Source organism: Arvicola amphibius, chromosome 15, assembly GCF_903992535.2.
Source record: "Arvicola amphibius chromosome 15, mArvAmp1.2, whole genome shotgun sequence".
In the NCBI taxonomy this organism is placed as follows: domain Eukaryota; kingdom Metazoa; phylum Chordata; class Mammalia; order Rodentia; family Cricetidae; genus Arvicola; species Arvicola amphibius.
In genome coordinates, this window is record NC_052061.1 from 36194221 (window position 1) to 36216623 (window position 22403).

Sequence of the window (22403 nt, forward strand, 5' to 3'; positions counted from 1 at the left end):
GATCACTTGGAGTAAAGATGGTATGGTCATTGATAAACCTGGCAAATGGTGGGAACTACCTGACCCATGGTTTGCCCCCACTGGTGTGGATTTCAGAGTCTGGGAAATCTACCTGTAGACTAAGGTCAGCAGTAGGACTAATACATGTCCTCACTGCTGGCCTTTCTACCTGTCCTTTACTCCGGCATACTGCCACACGTTGCCGAAATAACCCCAGTCATAGCCACTGCTATGAAATGTTTACCACCAGTAAGTGATGAAACACTCGAGTACCTTTATCTACTGTGTGCCGCCAAGTGTCCTAAGTGCATTATCCATCATCTGTTGCTGTTATTACTACCATTTGGGACAGGAACTAAAGATCTGGCTCAAGTTACACAGTAATGGTACAGTGGGTTTTAGTTCTGGGTCTTTTTTTTTTGGTTTTTGAAGCAGGGTCTCTCTATAGAGCCCTGGCTATCCTGGGACTATGTAGACTAGGTTGGCCTCAAACTCTCTGTGCATGACCACACCTGGCTTGTTTTGTGATTTGGGTTGGTTGTTTTTGTGATGGTGAGGATCGAACCTGAGGCCTCCAGCATGTTAGGCAAACAACCACTGAGTTGGAGTTTTGAACCCACACGTCTATTCCTGAATTGTACTAATTCAGAATGTTGTGGAAATAATTTGATAAGTATTCCTTGGGACAGAGTGAATCCAGTTACTTGAAATATTTCAAATAGGATTTTGGTATGGAACTCTGTGAAAGGCATTTGGATCAATTAAGTACTCAATTTCTTTTCAATGTAATTTTTTCTTCTTTTTCGAGACAGTGTTTCTCTGTGTACAGCCCTGGCTGCCAGACACTGGGTCTTGCAGACCAGGCTGGCCTCAAACTCTCAGAGATCTGCCTGTCTCTGCCTCCTGAGTGGCACCACCGCCCGGCTTCAATGTAATTCTTGAAGTATTTTTCAGAGGTCAGTAGGACTTAACCCTACTTTGTTGAGAGTCATTTGACACTTTTAAACAGCCTTAGACCTACGGAGGTGGGAGAGGAGTCCAAGTGTCTGTTACATTGGAAGAGGGCCACATTCCTGGCATAGTTATCTTTCTGGCAACAACTTAACTAGGGCACATCCTTCTGGACCACATGATCTATAAATACCCAGACTGTGCATAACCTTTGCTGCGGGCTAAGGGGACGTCTGCTTGTTTTTTGCAGCAGCACTGAACCAGAAATTGAGCAGCGCTCTTCTCCAGTGCATGGCAGCCAGACTGCAGGAGTGGGTGGTGGCTCTGCTCTGGTCGTCACCGCAGCTGCCGTGATCTCACTGTCACTAGTCCTCTGCTTGGACAGCCACATTGAAGCACATTCTGAAAGCCTCAGAAAGGAACAAGCCACCAGAAGCCACTACCTGAGCATTCCCATCAAGTTCTCTCCTAGTGCACTTCATTGTATAAAACAGTGAGACAAGAGCCAAGGGCCAGTAAAGATAAAATTAATTTATTTGCCCTCACAGCTTCATGGACTGTACTGGGGTCCTACAGTCCCATAACCCTGGCCTGCCACAGTGGACTGAGGAGTCCAGGTTTCTGGAGTGCCTGCTCCTTTGTCCAGAGCTGCCTTGAGCCGGGTCCCTCCTGACCCCATCATGTTCCCACATGCAGAGGGTGCACAGGTTTCCCTGCAACCAACCCAGGCCTGCCTGTGGCAGCAAGGACTGTGGCCTCCTGGGTGACAGCAGCACTGATCCCTATGGGCTGGAGTGGACGGGAAGTCAGGCAGGAGGGTGCGGTTCAGTGCAGAGAGCTGCTGTTCTGTTCGTCAAAAGCCATTTTCCCCAGAAGCTGGCTGTCCAACTCTACCCCACTCACAGGCAGCTGGAAGAAGTTCATTTCAGCTGCTAAGGCTGCCATGGCAGAAGGGTCCTGACCAAACTGAGCTCGCAACATCATGTCCATTTTCTCCAGTCTCCTCTTGAGCCTCTTAGCTTCTCGCTCCCGGATGAGTCGGGCTTGCCGCTTCTCTGGAGTTTCATTGGCCCGCTTCAGCCTCATGGCCTCACGGTCTCGCTGTAGCCGGCGAGCTCGCTGCTCATCTGTCTCCTGCATGCGCTGCAGGCGCTTGGCTTCACGGTCCCTCATGCGTCTGACCTCCCGCTCCTCTGGGGTCTCATTGTCTCGCCGACTCTTCTTGGCTGTGCGTTCTCGTTCAAGTCGTTGTAGCCGTACTTCCAAAGGTTCATTCTGTCGACGGAGGGCCCACTTGCGCACGCTGGGGGTCTGTGTTTCCAGGAGCTTGCGGTAGGCAGCACAGTTGTTGCACACAAGCAGAATTCCAGCAGGGTATACTGGAGGACTACAGGCAATGTCCTTCCCTTCAGCACTGGAGGGGCCCTCACTGTGGACTTGGGGTAGGGATTCCATATTAAGTACTTCAGGAAGTTTCTCACTGGGAAGCCAATGTTTTTGATGATTAGTATCTCTGTGTAGTAAGCCTCAGGTACCCAGGTAACTGACTTGCTCCATAACCACTAGGCTAACTGTTTGAAGTCCACCACTATGACAGTGGAATGCTTGAAAGACCCCTTCTCTTCTTTGGACTAGGGTATCTACTAAATTTTAAAGCCCACCTTGAATTAGCAACTGAACCACCTGCCATAGAAACCTACCCAAGGCAAAGCCAGAATGGCAGTTATCTTGTAGGTGCTGAGCAGGGCTGGGCCTGTTGTGTGAACGAGGGGTCTGGAGGTGGAAGTTTCCTTCACACAGGTACAATTCACAGCTTTACCTCCTACCTGGCCTTACCCGCAAGGAAAAGGAGCGTGTGCATTGTACAACCAAGGCAATGGGATGAGGACAGTGTCTGTCTTCTTGGAAGACAGCAGAGTGTGTCCTTACATAGGATCCTCTCAGCATCCTTCAGCTTCTACCTGCTTGCTTTATCATGAATGCTCTTGTGTCTCTGCATCACTTTCTACTGGAAATACTCTGACAGGGAAAGAAGAGCAATTCGTTTCCCTTGAGGGATATCTAGTGCATACTGTCTCATCACTTCTATATCCAGATTATTCTATCAACTCTTTGGCATTACTTATTTCTAGCCTTTCTTTTGACCTGGGAAAGCAGCATCTTATATCCAATAATTTGCTTAGCACAAGATCAGGTGTTCTACTAACCTGTTAAAAGTGGCATGGCTAGTAAAACGGGCTCCACACACAGCACAGTTAGACCGTTGGTCTTCCGAATGGATCAGGAGGTGGCGACCCAATGACCCTGGGGAGCTAAGGGCCCGTCCACAGACAGGGCACATGTAACTCTTGGCACTCACCACTGCTGCAGTATGCTGTAAAACAAAGTCTTAATATGTTAATTTTGAGTTACCTCCAGGACAATCTGCACCCCTTCCTTTTTTCCTCGTAGAATGAAGAACTTGAAACTATTTGTTTAGTCATTCAGGCCATTGCTCATATTTTATTATTGCAAATTCTGACCATATTCTGGGATACATAAATGGCTTGAAGAATAATGGAGCTCCAGAGCTCTCCACAGAGGCTGAGATTCATGCTCTTGATAGTTTGGGCTTCCCTGGCTCATATTATGTAGTTACAAGTGCATTTTAAGGTGCAATGAAGTTAGATAGTAGTAGTGGTATGAACAGGTATTTATGAAGGCCTGCCTTTCCTCAGTCCTCTAAAGAAACTTTTTTTTTTCTTTTTGGTTTTTCAAAAATAGGGTTTCTTTGTGTAGCCCTAGCTTTCCAGGAACTCACTCTGTAGACCAAGCTGTCCTCAAACTCACAGAGATCCGCCTGCCTCTGCCTCCTAAGTGCTTGGATTTAAGGTGTGCCCATAACTATCACCAGGCTGAAGAAATACTTCTAATGAACCATCTTTATAGGTACAATCTATAGCTTGGTACAACCTAAGCTGTCCTTTGTAGTAATGTCTTACAGACCACTATTAAGTAGGTATGCTCTCAATTGGATTAGGGTAGAAAAGTCTGTTTCTCCTTGTTTATACTTTCCTTTCATTGGCACCTCGAAATATATCATTGTGCATTTTATTTGTGTGCCTGTAGTGTACCTGCGTATACCACAGTACGTGTGTGTGTGTGTGTGAAGGTCAGAGGATAATAAGTGGTGATCAGTTCTCCTTCCACTGTGTGAGTCCTGGAGACTGGACTCAGGTCATCAGGCTTTGTGGCAGGTGCCTTTACCACCAGAGCTACCCTACCCTCTTTAAAAGACATCATTGTTAATAGAAGTTAGTTTCTCTTTCACTACTTGTATTAAATAATTTAGGAAAACAAGACCATGGTACTTAATTTCCAAAGAGTATCTGTCTGGGAACTCAGAACCTATTTAGTAAATACATCACCATTATTTTCTAAGATGTTCTGAAGGGTGGAATGAGTCCTAGCAGAACCAACAGCCTGAGCTTCTTTTGCCAAAGGCAAAGGCCACTGCAGCACCTGAGATCTAAACTGCTTGCACTCAGTCTCAGAACTCCCCTGCCCATTCCATACCTGGTACACGTGTGCAATCAGTTGCTCCCGACTCCCACAGTCTATCTGGCAGAGGGGACACTGGCAGAGTTCAAGCAAGGGGTCAGAATTTAGGTTTTCTGTGACCTGCAAATCCATCAAACAGGCAAGTCATTTAGACTCCTTGCTAGTCTCTTCCTTGCCCCACCTCTTTCAATGTCCTACACAGGTGTTGGTTTTAGGTTCCCAGATGGACTGAAGGATCAAGTACTGTTTAAGAAGAATTAAATTTTCTAGAATCTTCAAGGCTTTCTACCCTGAAGACACTGGACCGTGCAGGGAAAGGGTTAGCTTCCCTTCTGCATATTCCTTGCACAAATACTCAGGAAACAATTTAGTTGGAAGCAGGTTCCACAGCACAGTCTGACTAACTGAAACGTGAAAGCTCCCTTCAGAGTGCCTCCTAGAGCAGTGCTCGCTCTGCTTAGCTGAGCTCACTTGGAAGCAGTGAGAGCTTTTAGGGTGGAGGGTGTGGATGGAAGAGAGAACTGCTGTGACGAGGACTGCGGGCCACTTGCCTCGTGCTCTACTACTTCACTCCCACCACCAACAGGCTGCTCTGTATTTTCTAATTCTTTCTCCACTTTGACTACCCCACCATCTTCCTCTGATGTGTGGGAAGATACTTCATCTTGTGTGGTCTCCTCTTCGTCACCTTCACTGTCACCTGGAACACATAAACCAGTCACTTGTTCTGAGTGTCACAGAAATATATCCTGAGCTGCTGTTCACTCCAGGATTTGCAGCTACAATGAAAAAAACATTTTCAGACTTGAGGTTGTACAGTTTGCATCAGCGCTCAGTGGGCACAAACCGTGTGACTAGAGACCAGCTATGACTGCAGTTTATTATGCCACACACACAATAAAGTGGAAGTGTGAGGCAAAGTGCACTAGAAATGGTTACTTGCCATTAAGTAATAATTACCATAAAAATAATTGCTGTTTATGAAATAGGCCTCTTGTAGTCCATGCTGGCTTCAGTCTCACTGTATATTCAAGGATGATCTTGAAGTTCTGATCCTCTTGCCTCTTATCTCTCAAGTGCTGTGATTATAGGCATGAACCACCATGCCTAGAAAAATCTTACACTTGAGACCATACTTCCCTAAGCACATCACACCAAACTCATTCCTGCTACACACGATCTGACTGAGCAACATCTCTCCCTGATTTTATTACTTTCTTACTTGTCTCTACCATCACCTGCACACTCTATGCTGTCACAGACAACTCTACCCGAGACCACTAATCTCTTTCACAACATCAATACACACTTCCAGAAATAACAAAATTTTATTTCCTCTTATCAATAAGAATGTAAGAATAAATTTGCTTAAACTTATGTCAGTTTATAGGAAAATGGTTATACACTTCAGTGGGAAAATGGGATTAGCATAGTAACAGACCTTGGGCAGTTTATAAGGGTAGAAGGTGTTCAAGTTTATTGTTTTTTTTTTCTTTTTATTTTGAGATGGTTTTACTGTGTAACAAAGGCTGCCTTGAAGTGCACGATCCTCTTGCCCCAGCTTCCCAAGTGCCTGGCACTCTGCCCTGCCCCCACAAGACAGGTTTTTTGTTTTTTTTTTTTGTTTTGGTTTTTTTTTTTTTTTTTTTTTTTTTTTTTTTTTTTTATAGTTCAGGCTGTCCTGAAACTCTATTCAGAAATCTGCCTGTTTCTATCTCCTGTGTGCTAGGATCCAAGGCAAGTACCACCTGCTCATCTGTCCACTCTGTTCTTGATCTACTAGTAATGCACATTAAACTAAATAAAGCCACTTTTCAGTTGGTTCTTTGGCGTATCTAAAGGATAACTAGATGTGAAAGAAGTGTGGGGGGGGAGTGTCATTCTTCACTTTAGACATGAGTAACTGTTCTGTTTTAATCTGGGAGGGAAGGATGTGGTTGTGGGGTAATCTACCTGTGGCTAATTAAGCTGCAGGTATGTGTGAGCTGATTTTGTCTGTCATCTGTAAAATAGAGGGGAAAAAAAAAGATTGAGGGGGAACAAAAACCCACAATCACAAATGAGGTTCAGTGTGGGTGCTTTAAGGATCACAGAGGAAGCCACACCAAGGGAAGCTGTCAGTTGGCTGGGGATAGCCCTCTCATTCCTGCTTGGATTCTGGACTCCCTATGAGTAGAGTACGCTCTGCATTTACAGTCAGGCCCACATTCCCCTCCCCCCCCACCCCAACAGTGCTACTCAGTTCCCTGCGGTTTTGCATAATTTCTAAATCCACAATACAAGATAATTTTGTTGTTGTTGTTTTGAGACAGGGTTTTTCTCTACCTTTGGGGCCTATCCTGAAACTAGCTCTTGTAAAACCAAGCTGGCCTAGAACTCAAGAGATCCAATGCTGGGATTAAAGGCACGCACCACCACCACCTCGCTGATAATTCAGTTCTAGACAGAACTGGGTTAAATTTCCTTTACTGACATATTCCTACCACATCACCTGCTGGTAACTAACTATATGTGCCTATATTAGATGTGCTTGTCTTAAGTATGGTATGTTTTCCTTAAAGCTTTATTTCACTTGAGCCCATCTCAACTATGAAGCACTGGCACAGATTAGATCATACCATATTTTCTCACCAGCATCCAGTGTGGAGCACTTGTAGGCTTAGTCTAAAGCACTGCAGTGCTGATAAAATGCACTTTTGTACCTTGTCTATTATCGGAATATCTATGTCAGGACCTTTTTTTAAAAAAAATATGCTGTCTAGAATGGTATAATTTTTGTTTTTGTCTCTAGAGACACAGTTTCTCTATAGCTTTGGAGCCTGTCCTGGAACTTGCTCTATAGACCAGGCCTGCCTCCAACTTACAGAGATCCACCTGCCTCTGCCTTCCGAGTGCTGGGACTATAGCCTATGGCATGCCTGCAGATGTCTATGCTTACCTGTTAAGAAACTGCTGTGTCCCATAGGGTTTCTAGAAATTCTAGAGTTCATTTATTTTCTTTCTTTTTTGTTTTTAAATTTGTTTGTTTGAGATAGGTTTTTTTTTGTACAGCCCTGGCTGTCCTGGAACTCACTCTGTAGACCAGGCTGGCCTCCAACTCAGAGATTCACTTGCCTCTGCCCCCAGAGTTAATCTGGGATTAAAAGCATGTGCCACTACCGCCTGGCTGTAGAGTTCATTTCTTTGTACCTACCTGATTAGTTGTTATCTGTGTGAGGGGGTTGTGTCTATGTGGTTACTGTTGTTTCATTATTAGTTTGGTTAAAACTGTAGAACTCTCTATACAGAGTTCAGATCTCTCTCTCTCTCTCTCTCTCTCTCTCTCTCTCTCTCTCTCTCTCTCTCTCTCTCTCTCCCCATCTCTTTCTTTTCCCCAGGTTTACAACTAGTTTAAAAAAATCAGGGTTTCACCCTAAACTGATATTAATAACTAACCAGTATCAAGTGCATAACATCAGGAGAGTATAGACATCTTTGTGGGAAATAACACAGCTCAGAATGAGTCTGTTCAAGTGGGTCATGGAACAGATAATGTATGAGCCTTAACTTGTAAGACTACATCTTTCTTTTTTTTACTCTCTCTCTCTCTCTCTCTCTCTCTCTCTCTCTCTCTCTCTCTCTCTCTCTCTCTCTCTCTCTCTTTTGAAACAGGGTTTCTCTGTAGCTTTGGGGCCTGTCCTGGAACTCGCTCTATAGACCAGGTGGGCCTCAAATTCAGAGAAATCTGCCTGCCTCTGCCTCCCGAGTGCTGGGATTAAAGGTTCTAACCATCACTACCCAGCAATACTAAATGTTTTTTTTACTTAGTAACACAGAGATCTAGTAAAGGATTTGGTGTGGGAATACCTAGACTTCAGCATTTTTATATGCTACACCATCTTATCACTAAGCAAATCTACACAACATTAAAACTAGGACCTCAAGCAAAACTTCAATGACACTCTTATAATGTATTAATAATTAGACCTAAAGCAAAGGGATTTTCTTTTTTTTTTATTTGACTTGGCCCATGAACTGCCTGAACACTAACCATTTCTATATTAGAATATTCTATTTCACAACCACCACACACCTATCTATATATGGCACCGTGCCAATTACTAGAGTACATGAGTTATAAGAAACAACATGCTAACCTGCCCCATGTCTCTCTCCGAATGAACATATTCAGACACTGGGGATCCACACATATTCTTAGAGCTTCCTCCCAACCCCCACGTACAATCCCCAGAGCACACATTCTTAGTTCTTCTCCCATTGCCCTGAGTCATTACCAGAAGGTGCAGAACTCACTGCTACTGGAGTCCTGATCTCTTAGTTGTTGGATAGCTTGTCGCTGACTGCCAAGGTCTCCAGGAAAATCAGTTTTCATCATCGCTTGTCGGGCTTGTTCTTCTAGCCCAGCAAATACTTGATCCCCTGGTGGTCACAAGGAATAACAGTCAGGCCACCAGTTGGGCAGTACATGACTAGACAAACTAGTTGTAAGGTCAGACCATTCAAAGTAGGAGACAGGCAGGTACCCTGTGGTGGGTTCATTCATCTCCAAGTCATGCTGCTGTCTCCAAGTGTGGCTGCTCTTCCTGGGCAGTAAGCTATCTTAAATCATCCTATTCTTGACCCATGAAAAGGTGATTAATCACGACTTTCCAAACTTAATTGAAAAATCTCATTTCCTTGAAGCCTTCCATCAGGATTGGAGACACAGGTAAGAGGGAAAGTGATGGGATGGAGGCAGGACAACAAACTGGGCAAAACCTCTACCCTTATAAACTACCATCATCATGGTCCCAATTCATTCTATTTCACACTATACACAAATGCTTCAGGTAATCCTGAATAAACCTCCATCCCATCTGTCTTCATTCCAAGATGTTTTGGGCATTCCTCTTGCCTTACTCTAATGTCTATCAAAATTAGCTATAATAAACATGACTGGCTAAGTAACCAATGGGATGGGGAGCAAAAAGAGAGCAGATAACACTCTAACTCACTAAAACTAATCTTTGATGGAAACACAACAACTAACTTACAACAAATACTACGTATCCAAGTCTCCTTGAGTCAATGTGGCCTTTGTTTTTGCATAAAGTATCCAGAAACTCTGGACCATGCCTGATTTTGCATTTACTTTTCATGAGCTCTGCCTGGGATCCATGTTATTGGAGACTTAACATTCAAGTGCTTTTTAATTTCCAGGAGACTAGGCATAGAGACAAAGAAAAAAGAGGTTTCTCTTATCTCAGTGAGAATGGAAACTACAGGTCCAACTCCCCAGTCAGCAAGGGGAAATAATCAAAAACTCTGGTGGGATGTTTGAGTATCCAACAGGACCTTTCTTACTGAAAAGGGAAAGGATAACAAACAGGCTAAGTTTTGAAAGACAGTACAATGATGTAGGAGTTGTTCCTTGGTCAGTGTAAAAACTGAACAGGGGGTCAGCTTCATGATTTAGTTGGTCACTCATTCAGCAAAAATCCACAAACACTATATGTTAAGCACTATAAACACCAATTATAGTTACTATGTGACACTTGCTATTCTAGGCTTTTAAGTACTATATAATCCTCACCTTCTTTTTTTTAAATGTAATTTTTTATTATTTGTGTTGGGGGGTGAAGGTATAGATGTACCATGATGAATATACAGAGGACAGGCTATTATAATGGAAAAAAAAAAAGAATATACAGAGGACAGAAGACAAATTTGTGGGTTCTGGGGACTGAACTCAAGTTGTGATGCTTGCACAAGCACTTTTACCCACCGAGCATCTTGCTGGTCCCCTCACCTTGGTTCTTTATATGGTAGGTATTCCTACTTCCCTACCTACCATTATATATCTTAACAACATATACTACCTATATGTTATTAAGAGGATAAGCAAGGGTGATGAAGGGATGGCTCAGTAGTAAAGGGTGTGTATTGCTCTTACAGAATTTAGTTCCCAGTTCCCATACCAGAGGCTCTCAGCTGCCTATAACTCCTGCTCCAGGGAATACAACACCTCTGACCTCCACAAGTACCTGCACTTATATGTACATAAACACACAAACACATAATTAAACATAAATCATTTTTTTTTAAAAAAACAGAAGAAAACTAAGGTCTATGGTAAAACCAAGTATTGAGGTCTGTACAACTGTATGTCCTTCCTGGGCCCCCATTTTTCATCTTTAGTGTCTGTTTTTCTTGTGATGGTGGCTAAGCCTAGGGCTTTATACATGCTAAAAACATACTTTAGCTATAGTGAAATCAAGACTTCCCATGTGCTGCCAATGGAGGTATAAATTCAATGTTATAGGGGCTTCATGGTAGGTCTGCTAACAACAAATACTTGTCTCTGTGTGACAAGACTGGCTCTGATCAGGCCGGGCGATGGTGGCGCACACCTTTAATCCCAGCACTCGGGAGGCAGAGGCAGGCGGATCTCTGTGAGTTCAAAACCAGCCTGGTCTACAAGAGCTAGTTCCAGGACAGGCTCCAAAGCCACAGAGAAACCTTGTCTCGAAAAACAAAAAAACAAAAAAACAAAAAAAAAAAAAAAAACACAAAAACAAAACAACAAAAAAAATATAAAAAAAAAAAACAGGCTTTGATCATAGTATTGGTGTTATCTTCATATCAGGAAACAACAATTTAAATATCAAAATGCTTTCAAGGCCACGGTATGACAAAAGGAAATATATAGTTCTGATACCGTTGTCATGAGTCATCATGCCTGAGTTAGAGAAACTGACATTATGGCAATTATGACTCATCCTGTGGGTAAGGATGGAGGTGGGGAGTGTGTATTCCTAGGTACACAGATCTCAAGAAAAGGAAAAATAAGCTGCTTTAAGACTGTGTTAACATGTTTTTGTCTTTCATTTTTGTGACAGGTTCTATGTAGCTCTGGCTGGCCTGGAATTCATCTTGTATCCCTGAATTCACAAGTAGGTACATGCCTCTGCCTCACGAGTGTAGGGATTAAAGGCACCACCAAGCCCAGTTAGTCCTCACAATTTCTAAGGTAACACATGGGCTATAAATTACCGCTAAAGAAGGCAAAAAATAAATTGTACAGAGTGCTTTCCCTTCCTTCTCTGCAAAAGTAAAGTATTTCATTTCTCCATATTGATTCCATTGAAACAAAACAAAAAACAAAAAACCAAACAAAACAAAACTATGGCCAGCAGTTACTGAATTCCTCTAGGTTGCTTCATGGTTTTGGACCTAAGGGGCAGAGACTAATCTGGTACTAAGGAATAAATTATATACTGGCACATACTGTAAATGTCAGTCACTCTCAGTAATTCTCACCAATAACACTTTAGGGTTATAAGAAAATTTAGATTTATAACATGCTAGAAATGAACAATAACAAATTTCTGTCACATAGTACCAGGTAGAAAGACATCTAGCCTGGTGGCGCAATCTAAAAGGAGGCTGGAGAGATGGCTCAGTGGTTAAGAGCACTGGCTGTTCTTCCAGAGGACCCAGGTCAATTCCCAGCACCCACATGATAGCTCACAACTACCTAGAACTCTGGTTCCAAGAGATCCAATGCCCACTTCTGGCATGGGTACTAAGCATGCAAGGCAAAATACCCATGTACATAAATTAAGTTTTAAAAGATATCTAAAAGTAGATGAATCTTTCAAAGTGAGTAGTAATTCAGTGTAATCTTTATCAACATGAACTCAGAATTTAGTTTTATCTATTAAGTTTAAATATTCAGACCTTTACAGAATGGAATCTCTCCAATATGACTTTCCTAGGATTCTTGCTGACAGTCTCAGCTAGGGAACTTGGGATACGCTATTTTTTTTTCCAGTACTATAGAAACACAACCTACTCTTTTACTCCATTCCTGACTATGGAAAAGCCTAAAATAAATATTATTCTTTAAGGCTGCTCCTATTTTAAATAGCACCATAAAACAGTACATATGTATTTTTAAATCTTAAAGGAGATTTTATTAAACTTCCTAAGAAGAGTCAGTAATTTTTCCAGGAGTCACTTTTACCTAATCTCCAAATCCAACTGTCTAGAGTTAGCCCTGGTGAGAGGACAGTGAGAGCTGCTAAGAAAGTCCCACTGGGCTGCTGAGATGGCTCAGTGGGTAAAGGCACTTCCCACCATGCTGGAGTCCAATTCCTGGAACCTACATGATTGAGAGAGAGAATCCATAGTTACCTGTCCTCTGATCTTATTTATTTTTATTTTATTATATTATTTTTGGGGGGTTTTCTGTAGCTTTGGAGCCTGTCCTGGAACTGGCTCTTGTAGACCAGGCTGGCCTTGAACTCACAAAGCTCCACCTGCATGGGTTTAAAGGCGTGCGCCACCACCATATAACTTGAATTGCTTATTTTTATAATATAGAATTATTACTTCTAATCTTGAGAATTATAGAATAGGTTCAAACTCTCTAGTTCCCAGATATTAATGCAGGGTCACCTTCTTATTAAATGTGGATATTTAGCTGCCTATTAATAGCCAGGTACCACAGTAAAATCCAGGTACTCCTGTCTCTGTTTTCTCTTTTTAAATTTGGTATGAAATGCAACGAGTTTTTATTTCACTTTTGCCTTGGGATTCAGACTGCTCAAGAACAAGGCTGTGAAAGCCAGTTTGGAAAAAGATGAAAAAGATCAAGGTAAAGTCTTGGACAAAGATTTGCTTTTTTCCCCCCTCTGGTCCTTAGTACAGTTTAGTAAATGCAATTCTGGGCTGCCTGAAATTACACAGCTGAAGTTCATTCTCTTAAGTGAGCAGATGTCTGTTCAGAAAAAGCAGCAGTACTGGGAGGGGGCGCTCTGGACTCCTTTCCAGCTGGCAGTCGTGTAGCCCAGGTGCTGTCTATGCTGGGAACAGCAATTACATCTCAGGAATGCTAGCTGCATGAACTGAGACAAAGCTCCCTGGCTTCTCAGAAAAGACAAGACTTTGATGCTTTTTCATTGCTGAAAAGCTTTCAGTCTCTCAGTACCTTGCGATCTGAAAACAAAGTGTCTTAAGGAAAGTTTTTTTTCTTGGTGGTTTCCTTGATTCCCGCACATGAAATCTGAGTATACAAAAGGCTGTATTTCCAAATTCTCCAGACAGTTGACAGACTTGTACTTAGAAAGGGGAGAAATGGAAAAGTGGGTGAGGCAGAAGGTCTGAAACACACCGTTTCAATCTATCAGCAGTTTCTCTACAATGAGTAATTCTGGGTTTTTAATCCTAAAATTTTGCACTGAGTCTGCTAAGCAGATGGTAATGGGCTGTCCGGATGATTTAAATATGAAAACAAAGTGTGTTCTGAAGTGTCCTGCCACTGGCTTCTGAAATACGTCCAAGAAATAGTACCTGACTGCCACCATGCAAGTCTCCCCCCACCCAAAGACAGGGTTTCTCTGTGTAACAGCTGTAGCTGTCCTGGAACTCGCTCTGTAGACAGAGCTAGCCTCCAATTTACAGAGATCTGTCTACCTTTGCCTCCCAAGTGCTGGGATTAAAGGTGTGCCCCACCACTGCTGCCTGGCTCACTTTTTCTTTTTTCCTTTCTCTTCTCTTCTTTTCTTCCTTCCTTCCTTTCTCTTTTTTCTCCCCCCTCTCCCTCTCTCCTTCCCTCCTTTCTTCCTTCTTTTTTTAGAAGACAGGGTTTCAGAGGCTGGAGAAATGGCTCAGTGGTTAAGAGTACTGGCTACTCTTCCAGAGATTCAATCTGATTACCCACATGACAGCTCACAAGTGTTTGTAACTCCAGTTCCAGGGGATCTGATGCCCTCTTCTGGCCTCTGTGGACATCAGACATGCATGTGGCACATAGACATAGACAAAACACACATACACATAAATAAAAATTTAAAAGTAAAATGAAAAACAGGGTCTCAAGCATTCCAGACCAGCCTCAAACTTTCTTGAAGCCAAGGATGACTCTGAAGTCTAAATCCTACTGCCTTCACCTTTCCCAGTAGTAAGATTACAGATATGGCCACTGCGCTGTACCTCATATCCAGGGTTTTATGCACGGTAAGCAAGCACTCTATCAACTGAGCTACAACCCCAGTTGTACAGTGGGATTTAAATATTTTTTCTTTTCTTTTTTGGTATTGGGGCTAGAACCTAGAGCGTTCATAAGCAAGCACTTTACCATCAAGCTGTATGCCAGCCTCTACAATTCTTGATGTATCCATTTAGTCATGCTTTTAGCTTCAGGCCACAGTCATTCCAGAAGGCTGAAATAATGAAGCTCGGTTCTCTGCTCTAATGCAAACCTAGATCTTGAATCCATCATATTTACTATAAATATACAAACAGCATTACATTTAAGATGTCTGATTCGTTCCATGTCAGGTGAGAAGAGATTCAAGTGGTCAAAAACTAGAATTACCTACTTTTGCTTGCCATTGTCATGAACAATGAGAAGGTATTGTTTTGAAAAGGACAGGGTCAGCTTCAGTCCCCAGATCATAAATAAATAAAAGGTGTTCAGAAACCAGCAAATCTTAGAAAAAGTTTTGTTTTCTTTGGTCAAACTGAACTCATCACTTGAAAAGACTGTCTCTGCCCAAAACTATCACTGAAAACAGTGCGTCCGTCTCTCAGGGCTCACTGGTTAGGTACATCTGAGTATTTGTGTACATAGTCCCACAGTAAAGGGCCTCTTAAAGGACTACTCAGAGTCTGAGAGGCCCCATCCACTCTACACAGTATAACATTCTGCAACCATGGATGAACAGCTATCTTCCCATCCTCCATGATCTGTCTGTCCATGTGTTTTCCAACTCCAGTACCTGCCCCAGTTTGTTCTGGCTCTGGCTGTCTATGGTGGGAGCAGATGCAACTGATAAATATAAGCTATGCAGACATAGGCACAGGCCCCTAAGCCTTTGTCACTCCACAAGCAGGTACTCAGTCATGTCTGGGAACCCTGGGGTGGATGTCTCACACAGGCGATACCGCCTTTGCTCTCTACATCAGGCATGCTACTTCTGTTTCAGCTCGACATCTCAGTCTTCCTGAGTTGCTCACCTTTATATTAAGCAGCCTTGCAAATCTACCTACCCCAGAATAAAACTGGAAGCTCTCACCTGGTTCTAGCTTATTCAGTATTTCAGGACTTAAACAATGATTGTTCATGAAGGTTTGCTACCCAATGTCATTAATGTAAGATGTCAAAACTACCATAACTTCTTTGGTCACATTGTTTTCAATAAAATTTAAGTCACCTTAATTTCTTACATAATCAATCCTTTCCAATGTTCCTGTTTACTTGTTGCTTTAAAAGGAAAGTCTTACAGGGTGGGGCTATAGCTGGGTGGTAGGAATACCTGCTGACTATGTGTAAGGCCCTTCACAGAAAGATCATGTATACTGCCGGATTTTCTTCATCTGTTGCTGTACTGTACTTTACTCAACAAGTCCTCCATAACAGACACTTGTATATTTTATGAAGGGTCAGCTAAGAATGCTTCTCTGCCCAGATTATAGGAAAGTGGCTAATTATCCCAAATCCAATAGTAACTAATTATTTTGTTTGGGGTGTATGTGTGTGTGAATGTGCATATCCATGTATGTATGCACATGTATGTAGAGGTCAGAGGTCAATGTCTTCCTCTATTCAATCTATCTTATATTTCTGGACAGGGTATTTCATTGAACCTAAAGCTTGCTGTGCCAGCTAGACTGTCTGTCATCAAGTCCTAAATCCTCCTGTATCTACCCCGTCCCCCAGCACTGGGGTTACAAATTCATACCACGACACCTAGGTTTTTTCTTTAAATGTAGAATGTGTCTGTGTGTCTGAAAGCATATACTTGACCGTGTATGTAGACTAAAGAACAACTTGAGGAGTTAATTCTCTCCTTCCACCATGCTGGTCCCAGGGATCATCAGCCTTCAAAGCAGGAGCCTTTTACCCACTGAACCATATCACTAGCCCTTAAGTTTTTTTTTTATTACTTTATTTATATTTACATGGATTCTGGGGATCTTAACTCAGGTCCTCATGCTTATGCAATAAGCACTTTGCCCACTGAGCCATCTCCCAGCCCTTGGTTTTTTGTTAACTGTTTCTCACTATGAAGCAGGAAAACCCCTGACACACACATGCCTGGCCTTAGCAGCTTCCCTTAGCTGAGGAGGGAGAGTCTACAACCCCTCTATTATATCCTTGACTCTAAAGCCAGAACCAAGTGGCCAAAGCTGCCAAGTTCTGCTGCTTGATGGGGTTGAAACTTGGCCCCCTGTCCAATTACATTTGCATCAGCTTTCTATTGTTGATGGTTTTCTTCATCGCTGAAGCTTTTGTTTAGTCTTTTTCACAAGGTGGAAATTTAGCTGGATGAGGTCTTACCAAGGTCACATAAACTTTGGGAGAAATAAAACTTCTGCTTGCAACAAGTCTCTGTGTTCTCTAACAGATTACGTGCACTCCCTTTCTTTTCGTCCAAATCCACCTTTCATCCGCTAAGGCAGTTTTTAAGTTCATGCTCTAGGACTCTTCCATCAAGCATTCCATTGCTACTGCAGTCAGCAAAATTATTATTTTATTTTATTTTAGTTGGTTTTTCAAGACAGGGTTCCTCTGTTTAACAGTCCTGGCTGCCCTGGAACTCCCTCTCTAGACCAGGCTGATCTCAAACTCAGAGATCTGCCACCTCTGCTTCCCAAATGCTGGGATTAAAGGCCTGTGCCCCCACTGCCCAGTTTGTCTTAACTACTTTAACTTCTGTGGTATACACAGTCTGTAGTACCTCTGAGACATACAGCATATACTAGCTTGTATCTGTATGTTTCTTTTGTTTATGTGTAGCTGCATTACAGTTTAATTATGTTATATTGTTCTATAGCCCTGAAACCTAGCATAATGTTTTCACAAAGTACGTTTCCTAAAATTGTTAATATAATATTAAGAATGAATAATGCATATACCCCTTAGACATGACATGACTAGAGTAACCTCACACTTCAAATCCATGTCTGTAAGCCTTTAACCCTTTCTTTTCCTCCACAAATGAGTGCGAGCCTCACCCTAAATTTAGGTTTCCCTTTAATTCTGACCCTTATCTTCCCAGGTTCCAGAGGACAAAGCCCAGTACTCACAGTGAACTTTGTTTGGATTTGTCTGTTTCCTACGGGACATGCTTCCCTGCTATAAAAGCTCTGGTCTCTCCCAGTCCCACTGGATAAGTCACCACCTCCTTGTGAGGTGCTAACCTGCAAAAATAAAAATAAATAAAAACAACATTGTTAGCCTGTTATTCTCCCCAGAAATTACATCAAGACCTTAAAAAATACCTAGAGCATATAAAACTCACCAGATATAAATAACCGAGCTAATGAAATGAAAAAAATAAGCTGGGTGGTGGTGCACACCTTTAATCCCAGCACTTGGGAAGCAGAGACAGGCGGATCTCTGTGAGTTTGAGATCATCCTGGTCTACAGAGTGAGTTCCAGTACAGGCTCCAAAGCTACAGAGAAACCCTATCTCGAAAAATCAAAAAAAAAAAAAAAAAACATTTCTAACCCAGTGTCAAGGTCCCAAGAAGCCTAAGGGGTGACTATTTTAGAGGACTTAAAAGAGATTTCTCTAAAACTATCTTTGGAATTTAGACTACTGAGTGGTCACAGTCAAGACTGCAGGACAGAAAAGGATGCAATTCAGGCAATGGAGGTTAGAAGTACTGTGGGTTAGAGGGATCACTCCCACAGATGTGAGGAAAGCAAAAGCATGACAAAGACTTGTAGCAGCTGCCCTGTCACACGTGCAGCCAGAAGTCAAGGCCTGCGATTGTACCTCTAGATGGTTTTCTAAAAAATGGTGCTTACAAGTAACAAAGGTATCACTTATCTGCAATACAAGCACACTACCAGACACCTAGCATGATGGCACCAGAGCAAGTCAAACTTCCACCACTCAAGACAGGCTCTCACCAGAAGAGAGATGATATCCACACTGTGGAGTACTAGTTCAGTCTCCCAGGGTGGACCAACTGGCCCTGCTCGTATGTTCTGGAGCAGTGGTCAAAGACCCTAACTTTATAGCCTCTTCTCAATCCTGCTGTGTAGCAAGGACACCAGGAAGCAGCAAGAGAAACACTGCTGAGAAGAGCAGCAGAGATGTGCATCTGTCCCGACAAAGGAGCAGGCAAATTCTTAAGTCCGAGGTTCCTCGTAAGACTGGCTCAGCTGTAAGCACGGTAAGAGGCTCTGATGTGGATTAGTGCAGAAGCTGCAGCCTTGTCTTTAAAAGACAGAGAGAGGTTGTGGATGTCATACAGCGGCAGAGCACTTGTCTAGCATGTGTCAGGCCCTGGGCTCAATTCCCAGACAAACAGACACCAGAGCGAACAAACGTAAACTGAAGAGTCTTTTCTACTAAAGTTAGGGGGGTGCATTTAGTCTTTCCCCAATTCAGTCCCTGCCTTCTTAAATTGTACTCACATATAGAAATTATATAGTTTATTACTTTAAGAGAAACTACTAGTTGTACTTTGCACTCTAGTTAATGAAGACTCATCTGCTAATGCCAACTAACTCCTCTATGTAACTAGAAAGGCCCTCAAACCTGTAATCAGATCCTGCCTCCCCTTACCAAAAGAAGAAAGAAACCGCAAATGGCAAAGACAGGCCTCCACAGGAAGTGGCAAAGGAAGCAGCTTTCAGGCAGTCTTCTATCATATCTGCATACCAAACACAGTTCTTTTCAGACCTTCAATTAAAAAAAGGAAAATAACTCCTAATATGTACAATAGAAAAACCAATTTTAGACAGCAGCATACTGATATCTAATACAAAAGAAATATATTATCTGTGGTTTTTTTTTTTCCCCCTTGGAGATATGAGTCTCATGTATCCTTAACTGGTCTTAAACTGGGTTGGGTGAGAATGACCTTGAACTTCCGAAATTCCTGTCTCAAGAAGACAGGCAGCCTTCTTTCCCTGTTTGAAGTGGTGCTGGGGACTGAAGCTGAATATGACTTTTGCATACTGGACAAGCACTCTACAAACTAAGCTATACCCCAGTTGTAGGGGGTGGTCACTCTTCTCTGTTTTCTTCTCTCCCCTGCCCCTACTCTTTTTGGAGACTCGGCCTTGACTTCAAATCCCTGGACTCAGGGGACCCTGCGGCCTCAGCCTTCTGACTGGTGGATTAGAGGTGCGTATCACTACACCTGGTTTATTCTTTCTAGACATTTTAACACAAGCTGTGAATGAACATCACACTTCAGATCTTTTTCTCCATGTCTATGGAATCCCAAAGTGGAGAGCTGAATGAAATGCAGACTGTCTATCTTCCTACACTTCTCTATTGTATAATGAAAAACAAATGCAATCTCATCTACATTTACCCCCATAAAGATCAGGAACTGAAGCTCTGAGAGAGAGGTAATGAAATCTATTTGAAAGAATGCCAAGTAGCTTGAGCCAAGTAACTATTTAGATCATCTTAGCAAGACAACAGTTCAATACTAAAGCTACAAGGCAAAGAGATGAAATCTGCAGCACCAGGGCTGCAGCTTCAGGAAGGCAGCTGCATTGCATCCACTACGTCTTTCGGTCCTCCTAGTGGCCCACTGGGGAACTGACCAGATGGCACCTCATGGGACTTCACACCTGAAGAATCAAAGAAAAAATAAACACACACCCTCCCTTCACACAAAACAAAGCCAAGCCACAATAATTAAAACAGCCACCAGAAAAAAAAGTCCGAGGGGGAACCCTTAAAAATAAGTAAGAAACTGACAAATGGCCCTGGAAGGGCGCTCCTGACCCAAACATCACAATAGCTGAGGTTAGTTTTATAGGTGGCAACCCTATTAAAACACAACAAAACAAAAAACCCGTAGGTCCATTGTCTAAAGGTCACTTGGTCCCTTTTAACTTTGGCACTGCCCAAATGTGAAATTTAAGCTTGGAAGGTAACTGGAGAGCTGCCTGAACCTATTCAGCTGAAAGGAAACTGGGACGGGAAGAACGGTAAACTGAGGATCAGACCTACAAGGGCTGCTACTTTTAACTGGAGCAATTTTGTCATCTATAGAGCCAGTCAAGACCTTGGGAGGGCGCATCACCCCCTTTCATCCCTGTCTCTGCTCTCTCACAGGTGTTAGGGTGTATGTGTGTGTGTATAAGGCCAGTCTTTGTGTGTGTGTGTGTGTATGTGTGTGTCTAAGGCCAGCCTTAAGAAGGTGCATTCCCACCTCCAGCTCTGGTGCGGTCCCACGGAGCAAAGTAAACTCGCCTGAATCCTAGTGATGTGAATCTGCCAAAAAGGAGAGAAGAAGGGTGGTCATATAGCTGTTTCACTGTCCCCGGATCCTCTAAGGGTCGAGGCTGGAGCTCGTGTGTGCCATCAGCTGAGATGGCCCTCTGCTTTCTCGAATCCCGGAGCACAGGTAAATCCCAGGTATTAAATTGCAGCCAGAGGTCTTCCGAGGCGGTTCAGACCAACCCTCAGACCACTTAGCCTTGTCCAAAATCTAAATTTAGTAGCTCCCCGCCCGTGCGCGCCAGGCCGGCCCGTGCCCCCCGCCCCGTCCACTCTCCCACGCCCATCCTCCCCTCCCCCAGCTCCACCCCAGCCTGTCAGACGCCGGCCCGCGAGGCCCGCACCCAGCCGCCGCCAACACCGAGCCCACCCCTCCCCAGGCACGGGCAGACAAAAGGCGGACGGCGGCGCGGGGCGGCAGGAGCTACACCGGCTGCTGGCTCCCTGCGCTGGGGCGCTTTACCCTCTGCCTCGGCGCTCCGCGTCCCTGGGCCCCGCCTCCGGACAGACAGACCGCGGGACAATGGGCCCCAGCCGCAGCTCGGGCTGGCGGGGCCGGGGCTCTCCGGGACTGGACCCCGGCGGGCAGAGGGTGGGCGGCGGGCTGAGCCCGCGGCGGGGAGGCGAGGGGCGTCGCGGTGGACGGACAAAGCCAACGGCAGACAGACGGACAGAGGGGGAAAAAGATGGCGACGCGGGCAGCGGGAGCGCGCTGCTCGCGCTCTCGCAGCGAGTGGGGCGCGTGCCGGAACCTCACCTCTCTCCTCCCGCCGCCGCCCCGACCCCTCCCGGTTCCCGAGGCGCGCGCCTGGCGTTATGGGCGGGGCCTCAGGGAAAGGGTCCGGGAAGGCGGGACTTAGGGAGCATCCAATCGCTGGCATTCCGGGGGGGCCCCACCCTCACCCTCACCCTCACCCTGGTACTGGAGACCCTGGCTGAGCACCTCTGGGAGCTTTCGGTAATGCTCTCAACCCCTCCGCTCCCCCTTGGGCGGGTAAACTCAACTCGGCTGTCGACTCCCCTGGTTTCCTGCACCAACATCGAGTTCAGCCACAAAACCCACATCCCCCGACCACAGCTCCACCGCAGGCTTCCCCCTCTCCGTAGCCGAACCTGAGCCACACCGCCCCAAAGTCACAAGCCCTCTTCACTCCTACATGCCCTGGGACTTCTTCAGCCCCCAAGGTATTTAAAGTGACGAAAGAGGGGGCCACAGATTCTGTGGGAGAGAGTACCTTCAGTTGTCAGAACCTTAAGCTCGAAATGTAGATTTATTTGGGGTGTTTACTTTTCCAACATGATGGTTCTATACACAGGTCCTTGGTAACTTGTGATCCTTGACATCGAAAGGGTATTCGGAAAGAGTGCTTGCTTGGACTCTCTTCTTTCTGACTCCTGTGATTGCCTGCCTCACTCCTCCGTTGCCCTCCCTCCATCCCTCTCGTTCTCGGGTGGAAAACCAGAGCCTACCACTGAAGTCTCTCCTACTTGGAGAAGTAGAGAGTGCCACAGAAAGAGAAGCCCTGAGTTTAGAAGGCCCAACTTTCAGTCCCAGCTCTCTCACTGATTAGTCTGATAATGTAATTCTGGGCCTCTCTTCTCAAGTGGTGCTGGTTACATAAAACGATCTCTGAAAGCCCTATGCAAGTTTTCTTCTGATTTCCGGCT

The 22403-nt window shown here is 44.2% G+C and overlaps 1 protein-coding gene across 10 annotated transcripts; it reads right to left on the reverse strand.

Annotated features, from left to right (window-relative positions):
* Positions 1–1462: 1462 nt before the first annotated feature.
* Positions 1463–21518, reverse strand: Znf821 (zinc finger protein 821). Of its 10 annotated transcripts, none has more exons than XM_038313064.1 (10): positions 21199–21448; positions 20668–20729; positions 19973–20080; positions 19059–19146; positions 17566–17679; positions 8785–8910; positions 5043–5191; positions 4507–4611; positions 3159–3325; positions 1463–2431 (listed from the first exon to the last, which is right to left on the reverse strand). In XM_038313064.1, the coding sequence occupies exons 5-10, from the start codon at positions 17603–17605 to the stop codon at positions 1777–1779; spliced, it is 1242 nt and encodes a 413-aa protein (XP_038168992.1). In that variant the 5' UTR covers positions 17606–17679; positions 19059–19146; positions 19973–20080; positions 20668–20729; positions 21199–21448; the 3' UTR covers positions 1463–1776. The 10 variants fall into 10 exon arrangements, with proteins under 10 accessions (XP_038168992.1, XP_038168989.1, XP_038168991.1 ...); XM_038313061.1 differs by having other exon boundaries at positions 19059–19175; XM_038313063.1 differs by having other exon boundaries at positions 19816–20080.
* Between the last annotated feature and the right edge of the window lie 885 nt (positions 21519–22403).